This window comes from Acinonyx jubatus, chromosome A2 (genome assembly GCF_027475565.1).
Source record: "Acinonyx jubatus isolate Ajub_Pintada_27869175 chromosome A2, VMU_Ajub_asm_v1.0, whole genome shotgun sequence".
In the NCBI taxonomy this organism is placed as follows: domain Eukaryota; kingdom Metazoa; phylum Chordata; class Mammalia; order Carnivora; family Felidae; genus Acinonyx; species Acinonyx jubatus.
The window spans coordinates 110,351,926-110,374,152 of record NC_069383.1 but is presented as its reverse complement, the minus strand read 5'-3'; the positions used below and the strand labels follow the sequence as shown (position 1 = coordinate 110,374,152).

Below are 22,227 nucleotides of genomic sequence, written 5' to 3'. Positions count from 1 at the left end.
CATCAGCTTTCGTACCAAATATTTTCCAAGATCACTTGAACTTGAAAGGCACCTGGGGTTAGTTTCTATCTTTCTGAGTTTTAGAACGCCCAGGTCTTTTTTTTCTTTTAATTTTTTTAATGTTTATTTACTTTTGAGAGAGAGAGAGAGACAGAGAGAGAGAGAGTGTGAATGGGGGAGGATTAGAGAGAGAGGGAGACACAGAATCTCAAGCAGGCTCCAGGCTCTGAGCCCTCCGCACAGAGCCCTACGTGGGGCTCGAACCCACAGACCACAAGATCATGACCTGGTCTGAAGTCACACGCTTAACCGACCGAGCCACCCAGGCGCCCCTAGGACACCCAGTTCTTACAAGCACTTGCCTTCAAACCAGCTAAGTAGAGCACTTTTACAAATTCATTTTCACAACCACCACCCGGAGGTAGAGAAACTATCTCACATTTACAACATACATAGACACACGTACCATTCCACAAACAGGGTGCAAGCAAAACCTTAAAGGCCCAGTTTCCTAATATGTCCCTTTTACAAAACACAGCTAAGTGCGAGATGGTCTTACCATTTATGGATCCCTTCATCGGTCGTCTTTCTCAGGAGTCTGATGAATATTGTGGTGGAGCAGAGTTGCCAAAAACAAACGATGGCCTCGTTTGGGAGACTCCAGCCCATAGGGCTGGATGTGCAGATAGATTGTCCTTTCCCCGTGTCCAACGAGGACATGGCTTGTTGTATTCAAAGATGCCCAAAGCAGTCAAAGCAGCTGACAGACCAACTGAAGCCCAGGTTACCTCCGTGAATTTTCCCCTCCCCACCCCACCCCCTGCCCCGCTTCAGCTGTGTCCAGTCTGCCGTGTGGCCCATCCGATGTGGACACAGGCTCTCAGAAGAGGTCCATAGATGTTCAGCCTGATTCTGGAGACACTGCTGGTCCTCTCTTTCCACAGACAAGGGAAAGGTCTCTTTTGTTACTGAGAAAATAACTCATCTGGCTGGATATTTTAGAAAACTCCTCTGGTGACTGGAAGGTGGCCCAGAGATATTTAGGGTGCATCAAAGCAATGCCGGCCTGATAGAATTAGTTAGGAAGTGTTCTTTCCTGAATTTTTTGGAAGAGTTTGAGAAGATTGGTGTCAATTCTTCCAATGTTTGGTAGAATTCACCGTTGAGGCTGTCAGACCCGGGGCTTTTTGGTCAAGTGATCTTCGATTACAGCCTCAGTCTCCTCCCTAGTTATGTACGAATCTCTTCCGATTTTCTCTTTCTTTGTGATTTAGTCTTGGTAGGTTTTCTAGGTCTAGAAATTGGTCCATTGTATCTGGATTCTCCAATTAGCTGGAATACACTTGCCGATAGCACTCTAACCCTTTCTACGTCTGTAAGGAGTCAGTGGCAATGCGGTCATTGAGTCTTCTCTGCCTCCATCGGCAATCCGGCTGGCAGTTTGGTGTTTTCAAAGGACCAGCTCTTGGGTCCATTGATTTTCTCTTTCGTTTTTCTAGCCTCTGTTTCATTTATCTCTGCTCTAATCTTTATTATTTCCTTTCCTTTGCTACCTTTGGCTTTTTCTAGTTTCTTAAGTTGCACGTCTATGGTGTTGATTTAAGATCTGTCTTGATGTTTACTGTGAGCGTTTACAGCTATAAATTTCCCCCTCGCCACTGCTTTGTTGTTTTCCAGGAGTTTTGACGCGTCGTGTTTCATTTCCCTTCACCTCTACGTATTTTCGCATTCCACTGTGATTTCTTCTTCGACACATTGGTTCTTTGAGAGTGTGTTTTCAGTTTTCACAGCTTTTTAAATTTTCCACTCTTCTTTCTGTTACCCATTTCTGACTTCATCTTCTTGTGGTTGGAAAAGATACTTTGTATGATATCTATCTTGTAAAATCTACTGAGATTTAACTCGTGACTTAATGCAAAGACTGTCTCAGAGAAGGTCCCGCGTGCCGTTATTGTTGGGTGGGGTCCCATGCCCGTCTGTTAGAGCTGGTTGGGCTGTCGTGTTCTTCAAATCCTCTGTGTCCTTACTTACCTTCTGTCTGGTTGTCCTGTCCATTATTGACAGTGGGATATGGAAGGCTCCAACGATTATTATAGAACTATTTTTCCCTTCAGTTCTGTCGATAATGGCCTCTCATTATGTGTGTAAATGTTTCTCATTTTTTCTTCTTGCTGTACTGAACCTCTTAATTCATATAAAATGTCCTTCTTTGTCTCTTGTAACATTTTCTGATTTAACGTCTGTTTTGTCTGGTATTATTACAGCCACTCCACCCTTTCTTTTGGCTGCTATTTGCATGGATTATCTTTTTCCTTCCTTTCATGTTCAACTTTTTTGTGTCTTTGGGTCTGAGTCCCTTGTAGGTAACGGATCGTTGGATCCTATGTTTTTATCCATTTCACTAATCTGTTTAATCTGCTTACATTTAAAGTCATTACTGATAAGGAAGGAATTCCTTCTGTGGTTTGCTCTTTGTTTTCTATATGCCTTAATTGCTTTCTGTCTCAAATTTTCTGCATGACTATCTTCTTTTGCATTTAGTTGATTTTGTTTTGTAGTGAAACATTTTAATTCCCTTCTCATTTCCTTTTGTGTATGTTCTGTGGTGTGTGTGTGTGTGTGTGTGGTTGTGTGTGGTTACCATGGGATTGCTTTTAACATCCTAAAGTTACAACATTGTAGTGTCAATTTATACCAGCTTATCCTCAATATCACATGAAAACTCAGCTACTTTACAGCCCTGACCCCACCTTCTGTCAGTTGTTAATGTCACAAAATTACATCTTTATGCATCTTGTGTCCAAAAGCATAGATGAATAATTAGGTTTTTAAATATATCAGTCTCTTAACACAGAGAACAAAAAGTAGAGCTACAGACCAAAGTGATAACAGTACTAGCGTTCAAAATTGTCTGTCTGTTTACTTTTACCGGAGATTATCTCTTCAGAAGGCTTCGAGTTACTTGTTCAGTGCCCTTTCATTTCAACCTGAAGGACCCCCTTCACTGCAGGGCCGGTCCAGTCATCAGGGCAAGGCTTTCAGCTTTGGTTGATCTGGGAATGTCTTCATTTCTTCCTCATTTTTGAAGGACAGTTTTCCCAAATGTAGGATTCTTGGTTGACAGCTTTTTTCCTTCAATGCTTTAAACACATGAACCCATGCCTTCTAGCCTCCAAGGTTTCTGATGAGAAATCTCCTCACAACCTTATCAGTGAAAATATGATGAAAAGCAATCTTCCTCTGAGCTTTATAGATGTTAGTAATGAGCCTTATCGTGTTTTACACAACACAACATTTCCTTATAGGTTGTAGCACCGTTTTGAGACCAGGAACTGGGTATTTTAAGTGTAGACATTACGAGGTGTATACAAGCCAAAATTACAGTTTTCTAAACTTGAAGTGAAAGGCCACTGAACCATCTTATAGATTTTGATTTCTAACAAAGTAAATATCAATCTTGAAAAGCCCACACAAACAAATAAAAAGCCCATTGGGGGTCTTTTTTTTTTTATTGAGTAAAGGGGTTTTGGGAATAAAAAGTGAGGAAACCACTGTGGTCTCAGACATCCCCAGCCATGATTGCATACTTGGCCCATTTCTTGCTGTGCCCTCACAAAGCCCCATTGTGAAGTCATGGCAAGACCTGTCTATATAAGACCCTGGCTCGGCTGGGTGTTTGGTCTTACAGCCCAGGAAGCTTTGGTGACCTGTCGGCCTTTGACCCTAGCTAGTTTGATTTCGACTTCTCTTTTTTTCATTTTGTTTATTTAGTTTTTTATTTTCATTTTTCTTTTTTCTCTACTCCTTTTCTCTCCCAATTTTTTTTGCCTTTTTCTGTTTTTACTTTTTTCTTTTTTCTCCTTTTTTAGTTTTTCTTTTTCTCAATTTTTCTTCGTTTCCTCCCTTCATTTTCTTTGTGTGTGTGTGTGTGTGTGTGTGTGTGTGTGTGTGTGAGTGTGTGTGTTTTTCATTTGTTTCTTTTGTGTTAGCGTTTTAGTACAGTTAGTATAGTTCATATTGTTAGTACAGTTCATATTGTTACTATAGTTCATATTGTTAGTATAGTTCATAAGCATAGTATTGTTAGTATTGGCAAATTTTGTAGGTTGGTATTGTTGGTTAGCATAGTCCGTGTAATTAGCATTATTTAGCGTTAGTATAGTTAGTAGGTCACCATGCTTCAGGGGCGTAAGGCCATTACCGCTGGTGAGGAGGACACCTGTATTTACGAGATCCCCAAGACCACCAGTGAGGGCAGCATCCCCACGATGAAGCTGGCCCCGCACATCCTAACCGGGAAGCAGTCTGATGTGAAGTTCATCAGGAAAACCCAGAAGGACCCCGCTGGCCTCCAGGGACTTTGTCGTGAAGCCCAGAATATGAAGACCTCAAGTCACCCAAGTATTGTCATGTCACTCGAGGTGATCAACACCAAGAAAACGTTAGTCCTCCTTTCAAAATATGTAAGCAGAGACAACCTGTGTGAAGATTTTACACACCATCGCCAAGTGACGGAGGAGGTTCCAGACAAATTCTGCCAGCTGTTATCGGTTGTGGAGTACTGCCACCAACAAGGTATGATCGGCGAATATCAGAGGCTGGAGACACTGCTTTTTGAGAAGAAGCTGAAGGTAAAACACACGGGGGGTGGACTGAGCATCCAGTTTGCTGGCTACAAACTCCACACTTTCTGGGACAGCCCCCCTTATTCTGCCCCGCGACTCTTCCTGCAGCAAAGGGACGACACCCCTTCCGCAGACCCTTGGAACCTGGGGGTGGTTTGGTACTGCTTGGCCACCGGGTTTGAGCCGTTTCTGGGGGAAGTCTTCTGGGAAGCGGAACGAAATATCGAAAACAGGGAACACAGTGCTTTGATTTTCATGTCCCTGGAGACTGAAAACATGTGGTACACGTTGACAACTATCCAGCCCATGAGCAGCACACCAACCACAGTCCGCTCCTGGAGCTCCGTCCCAACCTGTTCCAGCACAGGCCTGTCCTCAGAGCGGAGTAGTCTGACCTCCGAAGGGACCGGCATAGGGACCACGATTAGCGGGCCCAGATGCAACTCACCAGCCACAAACTCCAACACCAGCAGTGAATGCAGGCAGCCAGGGAGGATGTCCCTAGAGCCAAAAAATCAGGTTCTCAAAGCTCTTGATAAATTCAAAAATTTATTCAAAAAGAACAATAAAATAGAACCCCAAAAAAATGCAAATAAATGAGAGCCATAAGAGAGCCACGTGTCTGTGCCTTTATTTTATTTTGTTTTTTAACTTTAAAGGGACTTAAATGTTTGTTTTGAAACAGAAGGGACAGTGCGAGTGGGGGAGGGACAGAGAGAGAGTCCCAAGTCTACTCTGTGCTATCAGCTGACAAAACAGATGGTGACCTGAGCAAGACCAAGAGTGGGACGCTTGAGCCACTGAGGCCCACCCAGGAGCCCCCTCCCTGCGTTTTAAGTGCAGGGAACTAGCTGAGCTCCAGGAAGCCCGGGGACATGGCACAGGAGATTGGCCAGGGCGACGGGTGGGACCAGATCCAGATCAGCTTCACAGGCTGGAGGAGTGTCGGTGGGATAGTGACCTGCTGGATTTGGAGTTGTAGGAAGCACAAGGTGGAGGTGGTGAAGTTTTGGAGTGATGGGGGGTTCGTGGGTCTGGAGCCGATGGCCAAGCAAGAATTCGTGAAGAAGTCTTTGGTGCAAAAAGGTGATTTTATTAAGGCACGGGGACAGGTCCATGGGCAGGGAGAGCTGCACTGGCGTCGTGACGGGCAGCTCATTATATACCCTCAGGTTGGGAGGGGGTTAGGGAGAAAGCCAGAATTCCTTGGAGACTTACTCTAGGACTCAAGGTTCCAGGACCTTGAGGGGCTAGCTGTTGCCACGAATATGCCGTTTCTTGCCGTTTAATGAAACCTCAGCCATGAGACCCTTTAGATGGATCTGGGCAGGCCATAAGCGTGGAGGATGATTGCCAGCATATATGTTGCGGGGGTTGAGATGAAGTAGATTTGTCATTGTCATAATGGCGTGTGGGCAGCGGGGGCCCCGGGGGTGGGTCACAATGGGGTATGGGCAGCAGGAGTCCTGGGGGTGGGTCACAATGGTGTGTGGGCAACGGGAGCCCGGGGAGTGGGTCACAATGGCGTATGGGCAACGGGAGCCCGGGGGGTGGGTCACAATGGGGTGTGGGCAATGGGAGCCCAGGGGCTGGGTCACAATGGGGTGTGGGCAGCGGGGTCGCCGGGAGTGGGTCACAATGGCGTGTGGGCAGTGGGAGCCCCGGGTCCCCTTGCAGGGACTGCCCACCTGGTGGGGAAGGAATGAGCTGGGTGGAAACACTCTGGCTATCACCCTCTCTTTCCTGTGCACCCACTGGGGACCAGACCTCAGCCGGTGGATGTCCCAGCTCTCCCTACCCCACCCTCCCCCCTCCTGTCCCCCTCCTCCCTTCTGCCCTGGCTCCGGACTCACCTGCTCTCACTGGCCACAGGTGCAGGGTCCATCATGGCCCCCTTCCCTTCATGTCTCACTTTGGCCACCTCCAGAAGCTGACTTGGATGACCACGCATAGCAGGCTCTTTTTGCCCAGATGTTGGGTCAACAGTAGTCCACTTATCTCACTGGAAAGTCTTAAGACACCACATAAAACCAAATCATGGCTCTGTGCCCTCTGTATACATGACACAGAACCCCTATGTAACAGACTGCTGAGGAAGGAGGTGGGGTGAGATCAGAGGGTCCCTAGTAATGGCCCCTGAGTTGGAACTACTGAGAGGCTTGTCACCTCTGGGTCCCCCAGGAGATTCACTCCTCTCTCCCCTTCATCCCCGACCAGAAACACTCCAGATTTGTGCCAGCAGACTGGTTGACTGTACTGTGTCTTAAAGGACAAGGAGTGCATAATTCACTCATTTCTTCACTCAGCAAACACGTTTACATGATGGTATATATGGTGGCGGTTCCATGGGGCACAGGCCCCAGTTCCTGCCCTTCAGAGCTGAGGCCTCCGGGAATAGGTAAGGGAGCGTGGAGTGCAGTTCCAGAGTCAAGTTCAGATCGCAGCTCTACCGCCGACGCGCCGTGTGACCTTGGGGAAGTCACTTAACCCCTCAGGGCCTCAGTCTTCCCACCTATAAAATGCATACAGTAGTGATGCCCGCCTCCAGGACAGCTGTGAAATTGAAATAAGGTCATTTAGAGAAGCTCTGGGAACACTGCCCAGGGCAAAGTGCGGCAAGTATTTACTGCTCATTTAGCGGCCATTACTGAGCACCTACTATGTGCCAGGCACCAGGGATGCAGCAGTGATGGAGACACTGATGGGGTGCTAGGCCCCGGAGGGGTAGACAGGTGAGCAGTGCGGCATACCCAGGAGACCCCAGGTGTGGGAAAGCAGAGGCTCCTGGGGATCACACTCCCTCCACCATTTCCTGCCCTGAACCTACAGCTGCTGGCCCCTCCTGCTCACCTGCCAGCCAGACCCCATTGTCCTGTGGCATCTGGGGAGCGCTTTGCCAATTGCCTGCCTCAAAGGTGCACTTGTCCTAGCTCTTGCCAGCTGGGGGACCTCAGGACAGTGCCTTGGCCTCTCATCACGTGCTTTCTTTCTGTGAGGGAGGACCCAGCCCCTTCCACGGGGGTTCAGCGAGGAGCAGGGGACAGACTGGATGGCATCCAGCCAGCAGGGTCAGCTCCTGCGGTGACCGGGAAGCAGCTGGTCAGCTTTAAACACACCTGCAGCTCCCCTGTGGCTCGCGGAGCCTCGTGGTCTGTGGTCTGCAGAGGTGGCCCAGGGCGGGTGATCTATCTGTGCCCCAGGTGTGGTGGAGGGGGGTTAATTAAAAAGGTGGCTGGGAGATGAATTTCTGGAAACACAATTGGAAACCAGTGCAAGCTACTGATCTGCCTAATGGGAAGCCGATGGTTTCTGAGCGTGCAGACAGCTCCGGCTCAGGCGGGTTACAGGAATCGATGTGGCCCCTTCCCCAAGCTGATCGGCCCCAGGTGCACTGGGAACATGGGTCGGGGAGGGGCCGAGGAGGTGCCCACAGCCTCCCAGTGGGGCCCCGGGGTACTGATTCTGGCTCAGAGCTGGGGAGCCCGCCGCGTTTCTGCTTGGGGTCCTCATCAGAGGAGCTCCTATCCTGCCTCAGTTTCCTCATCTGGAAACTCCTGACCCCTGGTATTATTGTCCGGTTAAGTGGATTGTGACAAATACCGTCCTCAGTGCTGGGTACACGCTAGTAAATACCCTGGCCCGCGTCTCAGCCCTCCTGGAGCTCACACTCTAGTGGGTGCGACACACAAGGAGCAGGTACAGTTTCAGGGAGAACCTCCTGTGCAGAAGCCTTGAGGGGGGAGGACCCGGTGGCCTGCAGTTGGCAACAGTAGCCTGTGATGCGAACAGACATCACCGTGGCAATCCACAAATACCCCCAAATTTCAGATCCCCACACCCCCAGGGGACTGCGGCACCATTGCGGAGAACCAGTGATGTGGATCTGCTCGTTTCCTTTTCACGGAGTCCCTGCGGCATACACGTAATTTTATGCCCGTTACACAGATAAACAAAGTAAAGCTCAGAGACGCTTGGCCAGGGCTGAAGGCCACACAGCTAGGAAACCGAGCCCCCAGTGCAGGGCTTTGCCACAGCTCATGGAGCGGCCGTGGCTGTATTCCTTTGGTGTCCCCGCACTACCACAGCAGGGCTGGGCCCAGGGCCTGGCTCACCAGCCCTGGCCCATCTTGGGCTGCGCTGCTCTAGAATGTAGGCAGGTGACTGTTCACACTGCCCCTGGTGAGCGGATGCCATTGAGGCGTGGGCAGACTTCATCAAGCTCCGGCTGGTGCCTGGGCTCCTGTCTCACCGCACCCCCTCCTTCCCTCCCTAGACCAGAGTCATTTTGAAAGCACTTACTCGTGAAATGCTCTCTCAGGATTTGGGTGGGGAAGATGGCCAGTGTGAGTCTGCTTATTGATCGCTGGGCTTTATAAGCGTTTATCTCTGAAACAATAAAACTGAAAGATGGCCTCTAAGTTTGTATCTCCAGCCTCCATCTCCACCGCCTCCCCCCCAATTCCAGGCTTTTTAGCACCAGTGGCCCTTCAGGCATCACACTGCCCATCCACCCAAGGGCCTCCTGGGTCTCCGTTTCCTTTCTACCGTCTCAGCAGGGGGAGCTTTTATAAGCACAAACCACATCATGTTGCTGGTTTGGAACACACGATGCTTTGCACTTTGCCCAAAACCTAGATTCCCCATCACACCTGCCCCGCCTCCCCCTCTACCTCCCCTGAAGGGGCACTCCCCTTCAGACACTCCGTTCCCCTTGCAGCTCTTCAAGTACACAGGGTGTTCTCTGGCCTCAGGGACTTTGCACTGGCCACTCCCTGTCTGAACCACTAGTATCCCACGTCTTTGCATGACTGGTGCCTTGTCACTATCCAGGTCTCAGCTCACAAGTCACCTCCTTGGGAAACACTCCCGGACCATCCCCAGACACCTTCACGGCGCGTAGTGCCCTCTCCAAGTATTGAGTGTGCACCTGTGCACAAGCTTCCCGTCTATCCCTACCCCCATGGTAGCAGGAACTGTCTTTCCTACTTACCACCCAATCCCCAGGGCCTAGGCCGGGGTTCGGTAAACATTTGTACAATTAATCAATGAACAGAGTGTGAGGCTTTGCAAAAATTCAGCCAGAGACACAACCTGACTTGGCCCAGAATTCTGGGCTTTGCTGGATTTACCCGCACTGGGTGGCATTGTGCTGGGTCTGCCCGCCACCCCCTCCACCGGTCCCAAACCACTGACCTGAGGATAGGTAACCCTCAGGGGCTGGTGTCCTCAGCCCCTGGCTCTGTCCCAGCTCGGAGGGCGGGCCTCAAGGGGATGTCCTGGAGGCCGGTCTGCACTGAAAGTCCAAGCCCTCTGTGTGTGTTGAGGGGAAATGCCTCACCCTGGGCTGCCAACCCCAGCAGAGGAAACCACCCCAACACCCAAGGGGTTAGGACTTGAGGATGAAGTTTCACCAGGCTGATGAGGAGAGAGGGAAGAGTGTCCTGGGCAGAGGGAACAGTGTGTGCAAAGGCCTAGATGTAGGAAGAGCCTGGTATAGAGACAGAAGAGGAAAGAGCCAGCCAAACCTCATTTTGGAAGGAGGACTATGGTCTTTATCTGTCTCATTTGATCTCCCCCACCACTCTATGCTAAGGAGGAGTCGGTGGAGCTTCACTCAAGATCATGGGGAAGTCTTCTCCCATGGCCCCTTGTACCAGCCTCCTCCCTGCCCTCCCTGTTCCTGCCCTTGCCACCCTGCTATCTGTTCTCAGCACAAAGCCAGAGGGGCCCTCCCAAAGCTCCCACCTTAGAGTAAAGGCCAAGCCCATCCAAAGCCCGCACCAGCCAGTCCTCTGACTACCCCTCCTCAACTGTCCCCATCACTCCCTCTGCACCAGCACAGCGGCCTCCTCGCTGATCCTGGAACACACCAGGCCCACTCCTACCTCACTCAGGGCCTTTGCACGTGCTGAGCCCTGTGCCCAGAACCACCTCCTTCATTGCTGGTTCTGCTTTTATAGGGAGACAAGGTGAATTGGGCACGAACAGGGAGCACTTTGAGGTTGAGGGGACTTTCCTGGTATCTAAAGCTGCCCCAAGGGAGACCTTTTGGGGAACACTGATGGCTATTTTCCTAAAACTTAGGGCCAAGAAGCCCTCCCAGCGCTGGAGCCCCAGGGTGATCTGGGAGAAGTCCCATTTACCTTGGCCTGCTTCATTCCTGTAAATACTGACTTTGGCTTCCCAAAAGATCGAGCTCTGCCAGTGATGTGACTTAAGCGGGGCCTCTAAGGGCTACGGATGCCTGGGCCAGCACTCAGGCACAGAATGGCCACTACCCGTAAGCCCTACCTGGTGCCGCCTCCGCTCTTTCTGAACAGAGGACGGTAGTGACCTCCGTGACCACCCGAGGGACCTGAGCCTGAAAAGCGTTTGTCCCACTAGCTCTGAGAGGATGCAAGTCTTAGTGGTTTTAAAACGTCAGATTCTCGTGAAATGCCATCCAGCACACCTGAAGCGGCATCCCCTCCCACCCCACCGAGTACTTGTCAGCACCCCCAGGCCGGAGTCTGACACGCCCACGTGCCCAACTCTGGCATCAACTTCCCCAGGTGGCAGACACAGGCAGCCTAGTCCAGCTGCACCCATTCCTGGACCTGAAACTCCACTCAGGTCTCTGCTCAAGTGTCCCCTCCTAACCCCCCTCCCCATCTTATCCCAGTTCCTTCTCCTTCAGGGCACTGTTGGCTACCTGACATGTGACATAGTCATTGTGCAACAGCTTCGTCGGTAGGTAATTTACATATAGAAAGCTCACCCGCTTAAAGCAAGCAAGGCAACGGTTTTAGTATATTCAGAGTTGTGCAACCATCACCACTGTCTACTTTTGTGATGTTTGCATCACCCATAAACCTATACCCATTAATAGTCATTCCCCGTTATTACCCCCATCTTCCAAGCCCCTGGCAACCACTTACCCATTTCCTGTCTCTGTGGACTCGCCTGTCCTGAATATTCCTATAAATGGGACCATGCGCTCTGTGTGGTCTTTTGTGACCGACTTCGTTCTTGGAGCAAAGTGTTATTTCTAATCATCCATTTCCCCCTACCTCAGGGCCTTTGCACTGCTGCTCCCTTTGCCGTGAATGTTCTTCCTCAGATACCTCTGCGGCTCCTTCCTTCACTCCCCTCCTCAGCAAGGGCTTCCCCAACCCCTATTTAAATGGGTAATTCTCGCGCTCTTCCTGGCCCTTCCAACCTTACCAGCTTTGCTTTTCTTCAGAGATCTTAGCTTCCCCCCCCCCGACATTGCTGCACTTCCCTATGATTCTGTTATCAGCCTCCCCAAAAGTCAGGGACCTTGTCTCGCTCACTGCTCACTGCCCCCGAAAATGGCTGCATGTAATAGCTGCTCTGTGTTGGTTGAATGAAGAAATTCCAGGGTCTTCTGGGATCCTTTTAACCTTATTCAGAGCCAGCCTAGGGTCTGGTGAGGCCATGAGCCACCTGGGGGCAGGCACGCATCAGGAGCGCTATCACCCTGGGATGCTCAGTTTCGGCCTCTAGATGCCGCCACGGTGCTCAGGGTTCCAGGGGCCGAGCTCAGCAAGGGCCTTAAGTGTCCGGGGCCTTCGGTGCCCACGAAGGGCAGCTGGGCATCTCCCACAGTGCCATGGAGCTGGCCATGAGGACAAGGTCTGCAAGCAGGGCTCAGGCCTCAGCCTTCCCCGGTGACAAATGGCTGATAATTAATGTTGGACCCGCACGTTACTAATCAATTTAAAGTCGAGTGCGCAGCCAGAAGCGATTCCGAGGAAAAAAATGTTCAGCCCCACATCCTCCTCATTCTTACTCATCAATCACCAATTTTGCAGGCAGCTTATTAAAATGTAGAGAAAAGCGTGGCTGGAGAAATAAAAAGCCCTTAAAGGCCCAGAGATGGTTTATCAGGGTTTTGCAGATGCGGAGGCAAAGGGTGGGGGAGAGGGGTGTCAGGAATGGCAGAGCTGAGGGGCCAGGCCCCATTTCACAGAGGGAGGGGCTGAGGCCAGATCCTCAAAGGTGAAGGGCGATGGTGTGAAATCCGGAAGGGTTCATGCCAGCCCAGGAGCATGGCCAGAGGCTCGAGCCCCCAGGCCCAGGCCCAGGAGCGGTGGAGGGGGGAGGGAGGGGCGGAGCTTGCATAACGTGCCAGCAGACAGAACGAAGATCCCATGTGGAGGACTTAGTGACCGGAGGACAGCGGATCTAGGTCCAAATGCAGGGCAGGGGAAGACCATTGCTTTGGAGTTAGGCAGATCTGGATTCAAACCCCAGCTCTTCTCCCGACCAGTGGTATTAGCGGGTAAGTCGCTTTCTGTCTTGGAGCCTCAACTTCCTCCTGAGCCAGGAGAAAACCAGACCACTCTCAAAGGTTTGCAAGCATGGAAGGAGGCCACGTATACGAAGGCCTGGGAGACTTTAGGCAGAGAATAGATGCTCAGTAAATGAGAACTATCTCTGAAGGCCCAGAACTGGTCACAGACCACAGCCGGTGTTTCTTCCGTGTCTCCGGAGGGCATGAGGATGTATTTTGAGTCTAGAGCCAAGCAGGTTTGCCCTCTGCTAGGACAGTCTTTCCAAGTACCAGAAGCCTGCTATGCTTTTGCTTGTCCTGTTTCTTTTCTGGGAGTGTGCTTTCTTGTCTCCTTCCCCTAGGGAACTCTTACGCATCCTTCAAAACCTAGCTCATACGGCACCTCCTCTGTGCTGCCTTCCCAGTACTGTCAGTTGCTTGACTTCTGTGTTCCAAACATACTGGATTCTTGCTAGATTGTGAATCCCTTGTGGGAAGGGCCTTGCTTTGTGCCGCCTCATAGGCAATGACATAATACCTTTAATTGGATGAATAACTAAAGGGATGAGCAAATAAATGGATGGCCATTTACCCCTTCCCTGATGTCACTTAGAGGACTGTCCCTCGCCATCCTTTGCCTCCATGACTGTGAACTTCTCAAGAGCCAGAGCCTGGTCTAGGGGTCTTGCCTTTGTCTGTCTCCCACTGGCCAGGTCCGTTCTTGATACATACTAGCTACTCAAAAGATGTCAGAATGACCGAGAGGGAAAAGAGGAGACGGGAAAGCTGAGCCCATGCTTAGTAAGCACCTACTAAGAGTCAAGGGTGGTGCTGAGCATTTTTACCTGTATGATCCTTTTTTTAGCGTCATACCAAGCTCATGGCGCAGATGTGGGTACTGGGGCAGAAGGACCCAGATATGTGCAGGAGCCAGAATTTAAACCACAGAGTCTGAATGGCCCTTGAGAGCTGTTGCCATTTCATGATGATGCCTTCCAAAGGCGTTCATGCATGCATGAGTGACTTAATGAGTACACAGATAAATGAATGAATTACAGAGTTCTCAGGAGAAGCCTGCTGCCTCCCTCCTCTCTCACGCCAGTCCCTCTGCCTCCTGCCCAGGCCTTTCTCCGGTACAGCTGGGTCAGCGCTTTTATTTGGGGCCGTAGAATGAGACCTGGCCCGCCCCACGCCTTTGCAGGACTCCTACCTCCCTGCAGATTTTCCTGCGTGCCGCCCCCCTCCTACACCCTACCTTTCCTTGCTCTGCAGCTGCTGGCCCTTCCTGCTCCCCTGCCAATCAGACCCCCATTGTCCTGCCACATCTGGACTGCTCTGCAAATTGCCAGCCCCGAAAGGCTCACTCAGCATTCTCTGCAAGCAGACGTCCAGGCTTCATTCACAAACACGCGTTCCTAAAAGGCCGGTGATTGTGTCCTCAGCATCCCCACTGGGGCCTACCTGGAGCCTTGGAGTGGCAGAAAAAGCCCCAGATGGCTGGGGAGGGAGGGGTGACGGAGCAGGAAGGGAGCTTGGCCTCTGGGAAGTGCAGGGCGTGCATTACACTATCCTTTGCTCCATCGGCGCCAAAGCTTGTGTTCCTGCCTCTCGAGAGGTAGTGTCTCCCTAATGGGGCTGCAAGGATGTCCGCGGGAAGGCTGTTAACACCCTGAGGGCTGGACCTGCCCCGGGGTTCTGGTTCAAGAAGCCTGGGGTGGACATTTGATGCTTTGGTTAGGGGAACCATGAGGAGGCTTCAGGAAGGGCGAGACCCTGCCCAGCTGGGCTCGCCTCTGGGGAAGGCAGTGACCACCTGGACCGGGTCACACGCAGCCCAGGGGACCCCAGGGACAGGGATGGTGGCAGCCTCTGGCTCATTCGCCTGTTCAGTAAGCCTAGAGCAAGGTGAGGAAGAGGGAGGGTGCTCAGAGAGCAAGATCTGACTGGTGCCAGCTCACTGATGACCATGGTCACTACCATGGTGAAACAGCAGCAGTGGCCCCTCTGAACCCCTACCGTGCGCCAAGTACAGAACACCTACCTCGCTTAGGGTCTGATTTGACATCAGTGAAGTCTTTGTTCGTGAATAATCTGAATGTGCCCCTCTGCTTTCCGGGGAGGTAATGATCGAACTGAACTCCTACCCTCCCTGAATTTCCAGTAGAAGCCCAGAGAGGGCAGGCACTCTACCCCAGGTCACACAGCTTAGCAGGTGTAGGACTGACTGAGAGAAGGCCCTCGCGAACATGTGGTTGCTGGAATCAGTTGGCCTGGGTTTGGCTCCTGGGCCCCTCTGCTCAGCCGTGTGGCAAGAGACAGACCCCGAGCTTCACTGTCCTCAGTTTCTACTTCTGTAGTATGGGCCTGAGGAGAAGAAAGAGGCTGCTGTGACCACTCACGCTCAACCCCCCATCAGTGGACGTGGCTGCTTCTCTGCCACCACCTCCTTATGGCAAACCTGAGAGACGAGGAGCCTGAGGGTCAGGGTGAGGCAGTCCCCAGGGTCACACAGTGCAGTCCCCTCCCTGAGACATCGCTCCTCCTCTGGAAGCTGCTTTTAGAGGCTCGCGGCCTCCTGGGAGACCGTGTGCGGGCTGTGCTCACCCTGAACCTGGTGTCAGAGCCGGGGTGAGGATCCTCCTGAGCACAGGCAGGGCAGGGCCAGGCCTATAAGCTCCTCACAGGGCTGTGGGAGGCAGGACTCAAAATGCCTTGGATTAAAATACATAAGAAAAACGGACAGTGGAAATTGATAAATGCGAAATTAGTGTCCTCAAGGTAGGATATGGCAGCTGACCAGGCACAGCCCGGCCCACCTCCCCGGGCTCTCAGAGCAGACTGCCGAGGGACACCTTGTGACTTAGGACCAGGGTGGGTCACTGAGAAGTGACAGTACCTGATGGGACCTTCAAGTCTGACTTAGTGCATGGGTGAGGCCACTGAGGGGTGACTTTGGACCTGGGTGGGGCTAAAACAATCCCACGCACGGAGATGTTGCCAAAAGGATCCAATCTAGAAACAAGATGCTAGGGACTGGCGTGGGTGTGGAGGTGGCGAGTGGTCTCATGGGCAGGCCTGGGAGGGAGCCAGGTCTGTTGGGCCTCTCTGGACCTCCTTGAGTCCCAGAGGTTTGGGGTTTTGCCAGCAACTCTTTCCAGGACTGTGTGGCAGCCACATGCTGCCCTCTGCTGGGACATCGTAGTATTACACCCCATGACATCGGGCTTGGGGCAACACCAGGGCTTCCCTGAGAACTTCATGGGGACATCCCTGAGATCCAGAGTCCTCAGGGCTGGCAGAGGCTCCCAAGGCCTTCTTCTGCCCCTGACAGACCCTTGCTTTCTTAGTCACGGAGACGGGGAGCTCACTCCTTTTTGCAGTCAGCTTCAACCCTGCACAGCGTGGACCAGCTTGGCCCCAGAAGGCGTTGCAGTTGGCTCCCTCCTGGTGTCATCTCTGCTCTCTGGGTTTCAGGACTGCCTGTAGAGCCTGGGGGTGCTGAGCTGCCCTCCACCAGGCTGCCCTGCTCCAGACCGGGCTGTCCGGTTCCTCCAGGCCCTGCCCACCCTAGCCCTACACAAGCTGCCTTATGCCTGTTCATCTTCCATGGGGGAGCTCCAGACCAAAGAGACCTGGCAGGAGCTCTGAACAGCTGAGCACCCCCCCCCTCCCCCGGAGGGTAAGGCTTTCTCAGGAAAATCCCTGCAGATCTCTCAGACGTGCCTGTGTCTTTGTTTCTATGCCAGAGACGCTCAGTGTCCCTGGATCCAAAGGGAGGCTGACAATGGGCCAGGAGTTGAGGAATGGCTGGATATGGACAAAGGGGTGAGTGGCCGGCTCAGAGAGGCCAGCCAGGGTGAGGCCGCAGCACAGCCGGGAGCTGGGACTTCTCTGGAGCATCATGGGCAGGTCCCACAGGGGGCTCTCAGGACCTTCCACGCCCAAGTTCCTGTTCCTGCAGGAGCCACAAAGGAGGGTATTCCCAGGGAGGCCAAGGAGAAAGGAGAGGGGAGGGGGAAGTTGGCAGGCTTGGTGGTGAAGGAAGAGGACCGATCACTTGAGTAAAAAGCCCAACGACTTTATCCATCATCATGTAAGCAGACTCGTTCATTTGCTCGTTCCTCAAATATTTTTTGAGTAAAGCACACCTTACCTTATTGCGCTTTGCAGATACTGCATTTCTTTTTTTTTTTTACCAATCGAAGGTTCGTGGTGACCCTGCTTTAAGCAAGTCGATCGGCGCCCTTTCTTCTGCAGCATTTGCTCGCTTCGCGTCCCTGTGTCACATCTTGCTAATTCTCGCAGTATTTCAAATTTTTTCGTTGTTAATCTATTTGTTCTGGCGATCCGTGATCAGAGATTGTTGAATGTTGCTGCTGTAACTGATTTGAGGTGCCGTGAACCGCGTCCATAAAAGATGGGGAATTTAATCGAAAGATGTGCGTGTTCTGACGGCTCCAGCGACTAGCCCCTCCCCTTCCCCCCTTCCTCTCCTCGGGCCTCCCTGTTCCCCGAGACACAATAATATTGAAATCAGGCCAGTGAAGAGGCCTACAGTGGCCTCTACGCGTTCGAGTGAAATGAGGACTCCCACGTCTCTCACTTTACGTGAAAAGGTAGAAGTGATTCCGCTTAGTGAGGCAAGCGTGTCAAAAACTGAGAAAGGCCCCAAGCCAGGCCTTGTGGAACAAATAGCCAAGGAACGTGGCTGTGATGCAAATGCGAAGGAAAAGTTCTGGAAGGAAATCCAAAGTGCTCCGCCAGTGAACACAAAAACAGTCAGAAAGTCACGCAGCCTGAACGCAGATATGGAGAAGGTTTTAGTGGTCTGGATAAGAGATCAAACCAGCCGCAACATTCTCTTAAGCCAAAGCCTAATCCAGAGCAAGGCCCTGACTCTCTTCAATTCTGTGAAGGCTGAGAGAGGTGAGGAAGCCACAGAAGAAACGTCTGAAGCTAGCGGAGATTGGTTCATGAGGTTTAAGGAGAGAAGCTGTCTCCCCAACATACGAGGACAAGGTGAAGCAGCAAGTGCTGATGTGGAAGCTGCAGCGAGTTATCCAGAAGCTCAGGCTGACATACAAACGAAGGTGGATTCACTAACCAGATTTCCAGTGTAGATGAAACAGCCTTCTGTTGGGAGGAGATGCCGTCTAGGATTTTCATAACGAGAGAAGAAAAGTCAATGCCTGGCTTCAAAGCTTCAAAGGACAGGCTGCCTCTCTTGTTAGGGGCTAATGCAGCTGGTGACTTTAAGTCGAAGCCAGTGCTCACTTACCATGCAGAAAATCCCGGGGCCCTTGACAATTACGCTTTATCTACCCTGCCAATGCTCTCTACGTGCAACAACAAGGCCTGAATGACAGCACATCCGTGTACAGCATGGATTGCTGAATATTTTAAGCCCACTGTTGAGACCTGCTACTCAGACAAAAAGATTCCTTTTATATATTTTTAAATATTTTTGTAATGTTTATTGATTTTTGAGAGAGAGTGTGGTAGAACGTGAGCAGGGAAGGGCAGAGAGAGAGAGGGAGAACCAGAATCCAAAGCAGGCTCCAGGCTCTGAGCGATCAGCACAGAGCCCGACGCAGGGCTCGAACCCACAAACCATGAGATCATGACCTGAGCTGAAGTTGGATGCCCAACTGACCGAGCCACCCAGGCACCCCTACATATGTATATATATGTTAATTAATTTATTGGGGTGCCTGGGTGACTCAGTCGGTTAAACATCCAACTTTAGCTCAGGTCATGATCTCACGGTTTGTGGGTTCGAGCCCCACGTCGGGCTCTGTGCTGACCGCTCAGAGTCTGGAGCCTGCTTCGGATTTTGGTTCTCCCTCTCTCTCTGCCCCTCCCCCACTTGCTCACTCTCTCTCTCTCTCTCTCCCTTTCTCAAAAATAAATAAACATTTACAAATTTTTTAAATTAATTTATTTACTGTTAGACAGAGACAGCACACGCACAAGTTGGGGAGGGGCAGAGAGAGAGAGGAAGAGAGAGAATCCCAAGTAGTCTCTGCTCTGTCAGTGCAGAGCCTGACATGGGGCTCAATCTCACGAACCGCGAGATTGTGACCTGAGCCAAAATCAAGAGTTGGGACACTCAACCAACTCAGCCACCCAGGCGCCCCTCAACTTTCAAGTCTTATTGTTTAAGAAATACATTTCCTAAGGCTATAGCTGCCATAGATCCTGATTCCTTTGATGGCACTGGGCAAAGTAAATGGAAAGCCTTCTGGAAAGGATTCGCCATTCTAGGTGCCATTAAGAACATTCGTGATTCGTGGGAAGGGGCAAAAATATCAACCTTCACAGGAATTTGGAAGAAGTTGAGTCCAACCCTCACAGAGGACTTTAAGGGTTCAGGACTTGAGGGGAGGATGTCACTGCAGCTGTGGCGGAAAGAGCAAGAGAACCAGAATTAGAAGTGGAGCCTGAAGATGGGACTGAATTATCGGAATCTCATGATCAATCTTGAACAGATGAGAAGTTGCTTCTGACTGATCAGCCAAGAAAGTGGTTTCCTGAGATGGAATGAACTCCTGGTGGAGATGCCGTGAAGATTGTTGAAATGACAACCGAGGGTTTAGAATATTACATAAACTTAATTGATAAAGCAGCGGCCGGGTTTGCAAGGATTGATTTCAGTTTTGAACGAAGTTCTCCTGTGGGTGAAATGCTCTCGAACAGCATCGCAGGCTACAGAGAAATGGCTTGTGAAAGGAAGCGTCAATCAATGCATTATTGTCTACTTTTTTTTAAATTTCTTCTTAATGTTTTATTTATTTTTGAGAGAGAGACAGACAGAGTGTGAGCAGGGGAGGGGCAGAGAGAGAGGGAGACACAGAATCCGAAGCAGACTCCAGGCTCTGAGCTGTCAGCACAGAGCCCAATGCGAGGCTCCAACCCATGAACCGCAAGATCATGACCTGAGCCGAAGTCGGACACTTAACCGACTGAGCCACCCAGGCGCCCCCAAAGTATTTTTAAGCTAAGGTATGTATATTGCTTTTTTGGACACAACGCAATCACACACTCGATAGACAACAGTGTGACTGATCCTTGAACTACACGTGTTCGAACTGTGTGGGTCCACGTATGTGTGGAGTTTTTACAGTACTATAAATGTATTTTCCCTTCTTTATCATTTTCTTAGTAAAGTTTTTTTCTATAGCTTGCTTTAGTTTAGTTCCCTTCTTTATCATTTTCTTAATAAAGTTTTTTTTTCTATAGCCTGCTTACAGCTATAGCTGTAAGAATACAGTGCATAATAGATACAACACACAACGTATGGGTTAACTGACTGTTTATGTTACCGGTAAGGCTCTGGTCCGCAGGAGGCTATTAGCAGTTAAGTTTAGGGGGAGTCAAAATGTAGGCGCAGATTTTGAACTGCATGGGGGTCAGAGCCCCTAACGCCCACATTGTTCGAGAGTCAACTGTGGCGTGTAAATGTAACTTTTAGATGCACTGTTATACGCACAAACCAAAATATTCGTTTGATTTTATTGCGACACCGGCTTTATCGTCATGGCCTGGAGCCAAACCCACACTGCCTGTGAGGCGTGCCTACTATGTGCCAGGCGCGGTCCCGAGGCTTGAGTCTATACCAGTGAGTAAAACAAGCAGAATCCCCTCCCCTTTACAGAGTCTATACCTGAATGAGGGAGACAGTCAGCAAACAAATGGGATGCTTTCAGAAAGTGGTAAGTGCTCCGAAGATAGTGGCTTGAGGGTGACAGGGTGGATGATGTCAGGGGACAGGTGGGCAGGAAAAGCCCCTGTGAGAAGACACCTACCTGCTGAGAAGAACGGGCCGGGTGAAAATCCAGGGCAATGTACTTAGGTACACAGTCGATCCTTGAACGGCTTGAGGGCCAGGGCTCCCTGTGTCGTCAGAAATCCACATGTAACTCTTGACTCCCCAAACACTTAACTACTAATCACCTCCTGTTGACCAGAAGCCTTACTGGTAGCATAAACAGGCAGTTAACACATCTTGTATGTTATATGGACTTTATACTGTATTCTCGCAATAAAGTAAGCTGGAGAGGAGAAAACGTTCAGCACGAAGAACAAACTGGTGGTGGCCAGAGGGGAGGAGGTGGGGGGTGTGAAATAGAACATTAAGAGGTACAGACTTCCGGTTATAGAATAAGTCACAGGGATGAAAAGTACGGCACTGGGGATATGGTCCGAGTCTTGAGTTAACGTTGTATGGCAACAGATGGTCACTACATTTATCACGGCGAGCATCGTGTAATGCAAGAAGTGTCAAATCACTGTGTTGCACACCGGAAACAAATAGAACACTGCACCTCAACTATACTTCGATAATAAATTTTTTAAAAAATTTTAATGTTTCTTTACTTTTGAGAGAGAAAGAGCGTGAACAGGGAAGGGGCAGAGAGAGAGGGAGACACAGAATCCGAAGCAGGCTCTAGGCTCCGAGCTGTCAGACAGAGCCCGATGCAGGGCTCGAACTCATGAACCGCGAGATCATGGCCTGAGCCGAAGTCGGACGTTTAACCAACTGAGCACCCCAACAGTAAATTTATTTTAAAAAAGAAACCCCATATCCGCTAGCCGTCTCCCTCACCCTGCTCTCCCCTCTGCCCCGGCAACCACCGATCTACTCTCGGTCTCTACGGATTGGCCTCTTCTGGACATTTCACGTAAACGGCATCTTACAATCTGTGGCCTTCTGTGACCGGCTTCTTTTCGCTGAACGTCATGTCTTCAAGGCTCGTCCACCTTGTAACATGTGTCAGCCCCTCACTCCTTTTTGCGGCAAAGTCATGTGCCATTGGACATATGTGACACAGTTTGTTGATCCACTCATCAGTCGGTAGACATTTGGGTCTCTCCCACTTTGGGGCAATTCTGGGTAACGTTGCTGCGAACATCCATGCACAGCTTTCTCCGTCCACACGTCTCTGCTTCTTGTGCGCACTAGGGGTGGAGTCACGGGTCCGGTGACAGTTCCATGTTTCATACTTTGAGGGACTGTCAGACCGCCTGCCACAGTGGCTGCACCGTGCACGTTCCCACCAGCAGTGTGCGAGGGTTCCTGCTTCTCCACTTCCTCGGCAACACTTGTTGCCATCCAGTTTTCGTTTGAGCTGTCCTGGTGGGCGTGAACTGGTTTCTCATTGTGGCTTAGATTTGCGTTTTTCTAACGAGGGCTGAAGCCGAGCACCTCTTCGTGCGCCTCTTGGCCGTTCGGACCTCTCTTTGGAGAAATGTCCGTTCAGAGTCTTTGCCCCGTATGTGCTTGTTTGTGAAAACAAAACGACTTCTTGCACAGGAAGCCTGCAGAAA

General features: G+C 50.8%; 2 protein-coding genes across 7 annotated transcripts in view; both read left to right on the top strand.

The window, feature by feature from the left end:
* Positions 1-22,227, top strand: part of IQSEC1 (IQ motif and Sec7 domain ArfGEF 1) — a 460,032-nt gene that overhangs the window by 249,158 nt on the left and 188,647 nt on the right. The gene's annotated exons all lie outside the window — the stretch shown is intronic.
* On the top strand, positions 3,377-5,238 carry LOC128314849 (serine/threonine-protein kinase MARK2-like). Its single transcript, XM_053218881.1, has 2 exons — positions 3,377-4,037; positions 4,074-5,238. Exon 2 carries the CDS (start codon positions 4,176-4,178, stop codon positions 5,223-5,225), a length of 1,050 nt encoding a protein of 349 aa, XP_053074856.1. The 5' UTR covers positions 3,377-4,037; positions 4,074-4,175; the 3' UTR covers positions 5,226-5,238.